We start from the raw sequence: 11,080 nt of genomic DNA, 5'->3' as shown, positions 1-11,080 counted from the left end.
AGATTATTGCAACAAAACACGTATTATAAGCATGTATTTTTGCAAACGTAAAAATACACTTATAATCTATAGATTTTAATTTTTTTTTTAGGTCTTTTTAAAAAAATTTTTTTATTTCAGTAAAAGTATTAGTAATGCATTAGTAGGTGTCACGACCTGGTTAATGGATGACCGAATTGATTGGCAATCACATCGAGACACAAAAATTTATTTTATTTTATATCCAATGTCTCATAATTATCTTCGGTTAATCGTCGGATGTCGGATCAACCAGCGAAACATATCATTAAGGGGAATGGAACAACAGAGCAATGAATGACAAAACAAACACTCAATCCAAGTTTAAAATTCAAGGAAGACTTTTATGTACAAAAAGGAAGAAGAAAAAGCTCCGATAAAAAGAATGAGTGAGATAGACGTATTTTTGGGGATGTTTGCTAGATGTATGCGACATGAAATTACAGTACAATATGTATAGAAGTTTGTGGATAAGAAAAGATATTGGCATGAGATAGGCCAAACTTAGCTGTTTTGTCCGTTAGAGTAAACACGGATCATAAATTCGCAAACACAATATCCAAGAAAAAAGTTGAGATGGCGAAAGTCTATCTCTTCCTCGAATCTTAGTTCCAAAGAAGAATATATGTGAGTTCAATCGCCAATACGATTGTATTTGAATAATAATCCGCAATTCAATTGATTCAAATCTCAATCTTCGATGAGGTTCGATTCTCGGAGATAATGTTTGTACACTGGGCTGTATCGCTTCTTTTCACCAACTGTTTATTTCTTATTTTCAAATCCCTCGTGGTCTGCTTTTCCCGCCACAAATGTTCACTGTCTGGTTGCCATGACGATGTATTTCCGCTCGTTACGGCGATATTCATACCAAACCTCTGTCCCACTTCCCTCAGCCAAGTGACTGCCACGCCACATCATTTACAGAGAGGGGGGGTTATCTGGTTGATTAGGTCTTAGGAAGAGAGAGATAGCGAGATATATATAGAGAGAGTAAGTAGAGAGATTGAATGTTCGCTTTGCTCTGACGTCACATCCCCCCCTTAAAAGGCCGAAAACTTATTTTTTCTTAAATGACGTTTTCGGATATAGTACGACTTATTTATAGGCGGGATAATGCATCCGCCACTATGTTCTTTCGGCCTGCGATGTGCCGTATTTTCAAATTAAATTCTTGGGCTAAGAGACACCATGACAACAATCTTCTGTTATTGTTTTTCATGCGATGCAGAAATTGCAATGGATCATGGTCCGTGAATACGACCGTAGAGTCCGCTGACGATGTTAGATAGATTTCAAAGTGCTTCAAACTGTCAATTAGAGCTAATGCTTCTTTCTCGATCGTTGAATATTTCTGCTGGTGAATATTAAATTTTCTGGAGTGATAACTGACCGGATGTAATTCTCCATCATCATCCTCTTGTAAAAGCACTGATCCTAAGCCATTATCGCTAGCGTCAGTAGCTAGAGAAAAGGGTTTGTTGAAATTCGGTGCTTGCAGCACTGGTCCAGTACTTAACTTCCTCTTTATGTTAGAGAAGGCTTCTCTGCATTCGTCTGTCCACAAGAATTTTGTTCTTTTCTTAAGTAATTCGGTTAATGGGTTAGCAAGATCGGAGAAGTTTGGGCAGAACCTTCTGTAATACCCTGCTAGGCCTAAGAATCTCCTGATATCCTTTATGTTCTTCGGTTCAGGGTAATTCATGATTTTGCTAATCTTAGCCTCCTGGGGTGATATTTTTCCATATCCCAGTGTATGTCCTAAATATTGCACTATGGCTTTTCCAAATTCACTTTTCGCTAGGTTAATCGTTAGATTGGCCTGCTGTAACCTGTGAAAGACTTCTCTTATTGTGTCCATATGGGCCTCCCATGTATCGCTATAGATCACGATGTCGTCTATATAGATATCCACGCCCTTTACGCCTCTCAAACATTTATCCATCATTCGGACGAATGTTGCCTGGGAGTTTTTAAGTCCAAAGGGCATGACGCAATATTGGAAACTGCCTTCCGGCGTAACAAAGGCTGATGTTGCTTTGGCCGCCTCGGATAGAGGTACCGCCCAATATCCTTTAAGTAAGTCACATTTCGTTAGATACTTGGCATTTCCTATTCGATCTATACAGTCATCCATTCTGGGTATGGGATAAGCATCTGTAGCCGTCACTCGATTCACCTTTCTGTAATCGATGCAGAATTGCTTCAATCCGTCTGGCTTGTTTACGAGAACGCATGGAGATGCCCAAGCACTATAGCTGGGTTCTATAAGATTATGCTGTAGCATATAATCCGTCTCGGCTTTCATCAGCTTAGCTTTATTCGGATTCATCCGGTAAGGATGTTGCTTGATGGGCTTTGCATCTCCTACATCGATTTCATGTACTGCTATTTTCGATTTGCTAGGCACGTCTCTGAATAAGCATCTGAAACTTTCGATGAGCTTCGATAACTCCTCCCATTCATTTGTGCCCAAGTGATCCAATTTCTCCCCCAGCTTCTCCAAGATTGCAGAATTCTGAAGTTTAGGTGATTTTTCTTGGAGCACGTCATAATAATCATGACTATCACATGTTTCGCTCTCACTCAACTCCGGTTCGCATGCAGCTATTTTTGCCATTTCTTCATTTCTGCTATGATATGACTTCAGCATATTTATGTGGCATTTTCGAGTTTTCCTTCTTCTATCCGGTGTTCCGATGATATAGTTTAGGTCACTGACCTTCCTTATAACCTTATAAGGTCCTTGGAACTTGGATTTGAGTGGATGGGTATTCATTGGTAATAGAAGCAGTACTTCGTCCCCCACTTCAAATTCCCGTTGGATCGTCTTTTTGTCATATCTTAATTTCATTTTGGTTTGGGTGTACTCCAAATGTTCCCTAGCCAAGTCGTTTGCTTCTCTTATCTGTTTTCTCATCTTCAGTACGTATTCCAACAAATTCGGTTGTCTTGAAGTGTCCACCAGCCATTTTTCTTTTATTAGTTTTAATGGTCCCCTGACTGAGTGTCCGTATATCAGCTTGAATGGGCTATATCCGAGTGACTCTTGGATAGCTTCTCTTGCTGCAAACATAACGAAAGGTAGTCCTTCATCCCATTCTTTTTGACTCTCCGTGCAGTATGCTCGAAGCATGCTTTTCAATGTGGAGTGGAATCGCTCGAGCGCCCCTTGGGATTCAGGGTGATATGCGCTCGCTCGAATCGCTTCGATGCCCAGTTGTTCAATGGCCTGTTGAAAGATCTTGGAAGTGAAGTTTGATCCTTGATCCGATTGTATTTCTTGTGGCAAACCGAATTTTGTAAAAAAATTCACCAGAGCTCCAACTATTTTCTTAGATGATATGTTTCTTAATGGTATTGCTTCTGGGAATCTGGATGTTGCGCACATAATTGTAAATATATATTTGTTTCCCTGCTTTGTTCGGGGTAGGGGTCCTACGCAGTCTATGATCACTTTGCTGAATGGTTCGCCGGTGATAGGTATAGGTTGCAATGGAGCTGTAGGTATGTTTGAATTAGCCTTTCCCGCTATCTGACACGTATGGCATGTGCTGCAAAACTTTACTACATCTGTTTTTATCCCTGGCCAGTAAAAGTGTCTAGTTATTTTGTTGTAAGATTTATTTATCCCCAAATGTCCCGCTAACGGCATCTCATGTGCTGTTTTTAAGATAAGCACCCGGTAGTCCTGAGGTATTACTACCTGATCTCTATTTTCCCAGTCTTCGATATCAGGGGTATTCTTCGGTCTCCATTTTCTCATCAGGATCCCATTGCAGATATGATATTCCGAGGTGCTATTATCTTTTTCAATATTCCCTTTGGCCAAATTGAAATATTTCTTAAGGCTTGGATCCATCTTCTGTTTTTCGATAAGATCTTCCGTAGTGGTTTGATCACGTAAGATGTTGTGTTCGCCATCTTCCTTTCTTGTCGGTAGTTCGCGCCTTTTCTTGATCTTTCCGCCATTTTCTCTTGATTCCCGCGCCATCTCCTCTGGTTGTCTATGTTTTTCCTCCTCCACCTCCTCCTCTCTGCTACGTGTTCGAGTTTGTGCGCGCGTCACCACTCCCGCCTTTTTCTGATTTGGGTTCGCTTTTGGCACCCATTTTCTGACCTCCCTCTGTTCTGGTATACCCATAGCCATTACTCTGGATCCAGCTAAGTCGTTTCCTAAAAGCATATCCACGTCCTTGATCGGTAGAGTTTTGACTACCCCTATTTTTATCGTTTTCGAGATCCATTTCGACTCGAGGTTTATTTGATGGATTGGACTTTCGTGACTTTTCCGCCTATGCCTTTAATTTCGATATGTTCACCCGTATCGGATCGTCTTCCTTTGGGGAGTCGCCTTCTTAGCAACAGGGATTGTGATGCTCCTGTGTCTCTCAGTATTTTAACTTTCGAGGTGTTCCCACTATCGTTCTTCTGTGACACTAGTCCCATAGCTATGAATGGTTTATAGCTGTCCTCTATTTCTTTTTGCGACACTATCCCCTCTTCCTGACTGAATTGATCTCTACAATTCCTGGCTATATGGCCGATCTTTCCACAATGGAAGCAAGTTATCTCCTGCCTTTCTCTGCCTTTTATTGGAGGATGGTTTCTTGCTGGCACACTCTCGATCGGTGTATAGTGGCCTTTTCCTCGCATGGTTGGTATTCCCGCGTAGCTGTGCTTTGCTTTGAACGTCTTATGTGTCAGGGCATGTTCATCTGCTAAAGTAGCTAATTCGCGTGCAGTTCCAACTCTCCTCTCCTCTACATAAAGCCGCAGTTGGTCACTCAAGCCCTTTTTACATTCTTCAATGAGAATTAATTGTGTCAGCTTTTCGTAGTCTCCCTCCACTCCCTCGGACGCGCTCCATCGGTCGAAGTATGTTTCCTTCTGTCTAAGGAATTCCGTATAGGACTGAGTTTCGTTTTTTCGATAGTTTCGAAACTTTTGCCGGTATGCTTCTGGTAATAGCTCATATGCCGCCATTATCGCCCTTTTTACCGTCTCGTAGTTTGCACATTCCTCGATCGTCAACGATGCGTATGCTTTTTGCGCCTTGCCGCTTATAACGGTTTGTAATAGCATCGTCGAAGTGTGATTCGGCCATTCCAGATTGATCGCTGTTTTCTCGAAGTGCTGGAAATATTCATCGACCTCGTCTTTTTTGAATTTTGGTATTAGCCTGACTTGCTTCACTAAGTCAAATTCTTTATTGCCTGATCCAAAATTTCTTTCTCGGAGTTCCAGTTCTAATTTCCTGGTTTCCTGCTCTATTCGGGCTATTTCTATCTCTGCTCTGGCCATTATTTTTGCTCTCTCGAGCTCGATTTGTGCTGATGTCACTTCTTGAGGTTCTACCTGTAATTTGTCCAGTATCTCGTCCTCGAATACATCATTGTCGACCATGTGTTCTGCAATTATCTTATGAAGATGAGCTTTCCTCATAGATCGTCTGACATCTAATTGGAGCTGTTGTCCTATTACGAATGCGTCGTCCTTCTTCAATTTTAATAACTGCTCCGCCGATGGGTTTCTTAAGAATTCCTCTACTGTAGACATTTCTACTTCTGCTCGTTTCCCCAATTGACAGATTTCGGATAAAGATAAAAAGTAATGAGAATCCCGGACTGAGCCCCCAAATTATGTCACGACCCGGTTAATGTTTGTGGATAAGAAAAGATATTGGCATGAGATAGGCCAAACTTAGCTGTTTTGTCCGTTAGAGTAAACACGGATCATAAATTCGCAAACACAATATCCAAGAAAAATGTTGAGATAGCGAAAGTCTATCTCTTCCTCGAATCTTAGTTCCAAAGAAGAATATATGTGAGTTACATCGCCAATATGATTGTATTTGAATAATAATCCGCAATTTAATTAATTCAAATCTCAATCAGATTAAATGTTGAGTTCAATCGACAATACGATTGTATTTGAATAATAATCCGCAATTCAATTGATTCAAATCTCAATCTTCGATGAGGTTCGATTCTCGGAGATAATGTTTGTACACTGGGCTGTATCGCTTCTTTTCGCCAACTGTTTATTTCTTATTTTCAAATCCCTCGTGGTCCGCTTTTCCCGCCACAAATGTTCGCTGTCTGGTTGCCATGACGATGTATTTCCGCTCGTTACGGCAATATTCATACCAAACCTCTGTCCCTTTTCCCTCAGCCAAGTGACTGCCAGGCCACATCATTTACAGAGAGGGGGGGGGGTTATCTGGTTGATTAGGTCTTAGGAAGGGAGAGATAGCGAGATATATATATAGAGAGTAAGTAGAGAGATTGAATGTTCGCTTTGCTCTGACGTCACATCCCCCCCTTAAAAGGCCGAAATTTATTTTTTCTTAAATGACGTTTTCGGATATAGTACGACTTATTTATAGGCGGGATAATGCATCCGCCACTATGTTCTTTTGGCCTGTGATGTGCCGTATTTTCAAATTAAATTCTTGGGCTAAGAGACACCACGACAACAATCTTCTGTTATTGTTTTTCATGCGATGCAGAAATTGCAATGGATCATGGTCCGTGAATACGACCGTAGAGTCCGCTGACGATGTTAGATAGATTTCAAAGTGCTTCAAACTGTCAATTAGAGCTAATGCTTCTTTCTCGATCGTTGAATATTTCTGCTGGTGAATATTAAATTTTCTGGAGTGATAACTGACCGGACGTAATTCTCCATCATCATCCTCTTGTAAAAGCACTGATCCTAAGCCATTATCGCTAGCGTCAGTAGCTAGAGAAAAGGGTTTGTTGAAATTCGGTGCTTGCAGCATTGGTCCAGTACTTAGCTTCCTCTTTATGTTAGAGAAGGCTTCTCTGCATTCGTCTGTCCACAAGAATTTTGTTCTTTTCTTAAGTAATTCGGTTAATGGGTTAGCAAGATCGGAGAATTTCGGGCAGAACCTTCTGTAATACCCTGCTAGGCCTAAGAATCTCCTGATATCCTTTACGTTCTTCGGTTCAGGGTAATTCATGATTTTGCTAATCTTAGCCTCCTGGGGTGATATTTTTCCATATCCCAGTGTATGTCCTAAATATTGCACTGTGGCTTTTCCAAATTCACTTTTCGCTAGGTTAATCGTTAGATTGGCCTGCTGTAACCTGTGAAAGACTTCTCTTATTGTGTCCATATGGGCCTCCCATGTATCGCTATAGATCACGATGTCGTCTATATAGGTATCCACGCCCTTTACGCCTCTCAGACATTTATCCATCGTTCGGACGAATGTTGCCTGGGAGTTTTTAAGTCCAAAGGGCATGACGCAATATTGGAAACTGCCTTCCGGCGTAACAAAGGCTGATATTGCTTTGACTGCCTCGGATAGAGGTACCGCCCAATATCCTTTAAGTAAGTCACATTTCGTTAGATACTTGGCATTTCCTATTCGATCTATACAGTCATCCATTCTGGGTATGGGATAAGCATCTGTAGCCGTCACTCGATTCACCTTTCTGTAATCGGTGCAGAATTGCTTCGATCCGTCTGGCTTGTTTACGAGAACGCATGGAGATGCCCAAGCACTATAGCTGGGTTCTATAAGATTATGCTGTAGCATATAATCCGTCTCGGCTTTCATCAGCTTAGCTTTATTCGGATTCATCCGGTAAGGATGTTGCTTGATGGGCTTTGCATCTCCTACATCGATTTCATGTACTGCTATTTTCGATTTGCTAGGCATGTCTCCGAATAAGCATCTGAAACTTTCGATGAGCTTCGATAACTCCTCCCGTTCTGTTGTGCCCAAGTGATCAAATTTCTCCCCCAGCTTTTCCAAGATTGCAGAATTCTGAAGTTTAGGTGATTTTTCTTGGAGCACGTCATAATAATCGTGACTATCACATGTTTCGCTCTCACTCAACTCCGGTTCGCATGCGGCTATTTTTGCCATTTCTTCATTTCTGCTATGATATGACTTCAGCATATTTATGTGGCATTTTCGAGTTTTCCTTCTTCTATCCGGTGTTCCGATGATATAGTTTAGGTCACTGACCTTCCTTATAACCTTATAAGGTCCTTGGAACTTGGATTTGAGTGGATGGGTATTCATTGGTAATAGAAGCAGTACTTCGTCCCCCACTTCAAATTCCCGTTGGATCGTCTTTTTGTCATATCTTAATTTCATTTTGGTTTGGGTGTGCTCCAAATGTTCCCTAGCCAAGTCGTTTGCTTCCCTTATCCGTTTTCTCATCTTCAGTACGTATTCCAACAAATTCGGTTGTCTTGAAGTGTCCACCAGCCATTTTTCTTTTATTAGTTTTAATGGTCCCCTGACTGAGTGTCCGTATATCAGCTTGAATGGGCTATATCCAAGTGACTCTTGGGTAGCTTCTCTCACTGCAAACGTAACGAAAGGTAGTCCTTCATCCCATTCTTTTTGACTCTCCGTGCAGTATGCTCGAAGCATGCTTTTCAATGTGGAGTGGAATCGCTCGAGCGCCCCTTGGGATTCAGGGTGATATGCGCTCGCTCGAATCGCTTCGATGCCCAGTTGTTCAATGGCCTGTTGAAAGATCTTGGAAGTGAAGTTTGATCCTTGATCCGATTGTATTTCTTGTGGCAAACCGAATTTTGTAAAAAAGTTCACCAGAGCTCCAACTATTTTCTTAGATGATATGTTTCTTAATGGTATAGCTTCTGGGAATCTGGATGTTGCGCACATAATTGTAAATATATATTTGTTTCCCTGCTTTGTTCGGGGTAGGGGTCCTACGCAGTCTATGATCACTTTGCTGAATGGTTCGCCGGTGATAGGTATAGGTTGCAATGGAGCTGTAGGTATGTTTGAATTAGCCTTTCCCGCTATCTGACACGTATGGCATGTGCTGCAAAACTTTACTACATCTGTTTTTATCGCTGGCCAGTAAAAGTGTCTAATTATTTTGTCGTAAGATTCATTTATCCCCAAATGTCCCGCTAACGGCATCTCATGTGCTGTTTTTAAGATAAGCACCCGGTAGTCCTGAGGTATTACTACCTGATCTCTATTTTCCCAGTCTTCGATATCAGGGGTATTCTTCGGTCTCCATTTTCTCATCAGGATCCCATTGCAGATATGATATTCCGAGGTGCTATTATCTTTTTCAATATTCCCTTTGGCCAAATTGAAATATTTCTTAAGGCTTGGATCCATCTCCTGTTTTTCGATAAGATCTTCCGTAGTGGTTTGATCACGTAAGATGTTGTGTTCGCCATCTTCCTTTCTTGTCGGTAGTTCGCACCTTTTCTTGATCTTTCCGCCATTTTCTCTTGATTCCCACGCCATCTCCTCTGGTTGTCTATGTTTTTCCTCCTCCACCTCCTCCTCTCTGCTACGTGTTTGAGTTTGTGCGCGCGTCACCACTCCCGCCTTTTTCTGATTTGGGTTCGCATTTGGCACCCATTTTCTGACCTCCCTCTGTTCTGGTATACCCGTAGCCATTACTCTGGATCCAGCTAAGTCGTTTCCTAAAAGCATATCCACGTCCTCGATCGGTAGAGTTTTGACTACCCCTATTTTTATCGTTTTCGAGATCCATTTCGACTCGAGGTTTATTTGATGGATTGGGACTTTCGTGACTTTTCCGCCTATGCCTTTAATTTCGATATGTTCACCCGTATCGGATCGTCTTCCTTTGGGGAGTCGCCTTCTTAGCAACAGGGACTGTGATGCTCCTGTGTCTCTCAGTATTTTAACTTTCGAGGTGTTCCCACTATCGTTCTTCTGTGACACTAGTCCCATAGCTATGAATGGTTGATAGCCGTCCTCTATTTCTTTTCGCGACACTATCCCCTCTTCCTGACTGAATTGATCTCTACAATTCCTGGCTATATGGCCAATCTTTCCACAATGGAAGCAAGTTATCTCCTGCCTTTCTCTGCCTTTTATCGGAGGATGGTTTCTTGCTGGCACACTCTCGATCGGTGTATAGTGGCCTTTTCCTCGCATGGTTGGTATTCCCGCGTAACTGTGCTTTGCTTTGAACGTCTTATGTGTCAGGGCATGTTCATCTGCTAAAGTAGCTAATTCGCGTGCAGTTCCAACTCTCCTCTCCTCTACATAAAGCCGCAGTTGGTCACTCAAGCCCTTTTTACATTCTTTGATGAAAATTAATTGTTTCAGCTTTTCGTAGTCTCCCTCCGCTCCCTCGGACGCGCTCCATCGGTCGAAGTATGTTTCCTTCTGTCTAAGGAATTCCGTATAGGACTGAGTTTCGTTTTTTCGATAGTTTCGAAACTTTTGCCGGTATGCTTCTGGTAATATCTCATATGCCGCCATTATCGCCCTTTTTACTATCTCGTAGTTTGCACATTCCTCGATCGTCAACGATGCGTATGCTTTTTGCGCCTTGCCGCTTATAACGGTTTGTAATAGCATCGTCGAAGTGTGATTCGGCCATTCCAGATTGATCGCTGTTTTCTCGAAGTGCTGGAAATATTCATCGACCTCGTCTTCTTTGAATTTTGGTATTAGCCTGACTTGCTTCACTAAGTCAAATTCTTTATTGCCTGATCCAAAATTTCTTTCTCGGAGTTCCAGTTCTAATTTCCTGGTTTCCTGCTCTATTCGGGCTTTTTCTATCTCTGCTCTGGCCATTATTTTTGCCCTCTCGAGCTCGATTTGTGCTGATGTCACTTCTTGAGGTTCTACCTGTAATTTGTCCAGTATCTCGTCCTCGAATACATCGTTGTCGACCACGTGTTCTGCAATTATCTTATGAAGATGAGCTTTCCTCATAGATCGTCTGACATCTAATTGGAGCTGTTGTCCTATTACGAATGCGTCGTCCTACTTCAATTTTAATAACTGCTCCGCCGATGGGTTTCTTAAGAATTCCTCTACTGTAGACATTTCTACTTCTGCTCGTTTCCCCAATTGACAGATTTCGGATAAAGATAAAAAGTAATGAGAATCCCGGACTGAGCCCCCAAATAATGTCACGACCCGGTTAATATTTGTGGATAAGAAAAGATATTGGCATGAGATAGGCCAAACTTAGCTGTTTTGTCCGTTAGGGTAAACACGGATCATAAATTCGCAAACACAATATCCAAGAAAAAAGTTGAGATGGCG

The 11,080-nt window shown here is 41.9% G+C and overlaps 2 protein-coding genes across 2 annotated transcripts; both read right to left on the bottom strand.

Annotated features, from left to right (window-relative positions):
* Positions 1–1,120: 1,120 nt before the first annotated feature.
* Positions 1,121–4,168, bottom strand: LOC145267160 (uncharacterized). The gene has a single exon (XM_080123208.1). The coding sequence runs from the start codon at positions 4,166–4,168 to the stop codon at positions 1,121–1,123; it is 3,048 nt and encodes a 1,015-aa protein (XP_079979334.1).
* Positions 4,169–6,400: 2,232 nt separating this feature from the next.
* LOC145267159 (uncharacterized) lies at positions 6,401–10,744 on the bottom strand. The gene has a single exon (XM_080123207.1). The coding sequence runs from the start codon at positions 10,742–10,744 to the stop codon at positions 6,401–6,403; it is 4,344 nt and encodes a 1,447-aa protein (XP_079979333.1).
* Positions 10,745–11,080: the final 336 nt, after the last annotated feature.

Source organism: Euprymna scolopes, chromosome 42, assembly GCF_053919585.1.
Source record: "Euprymna scolopes isolate OS-2025 chromosome 42, ASM5391958v1, whole genome shotgun sequence".
Lineage (NCBI taxonomy): Eukaryota > Metazoa > Mollusca > Cephalopoda > Sepiida > Sepiolidae > Euprymna > Euprymna scolopes.
The sequence above is the reverse complement of the archived record's forward strand: the minus strand, read 5'-3'. Positions and strand labels throughout refer to the sequence as shown.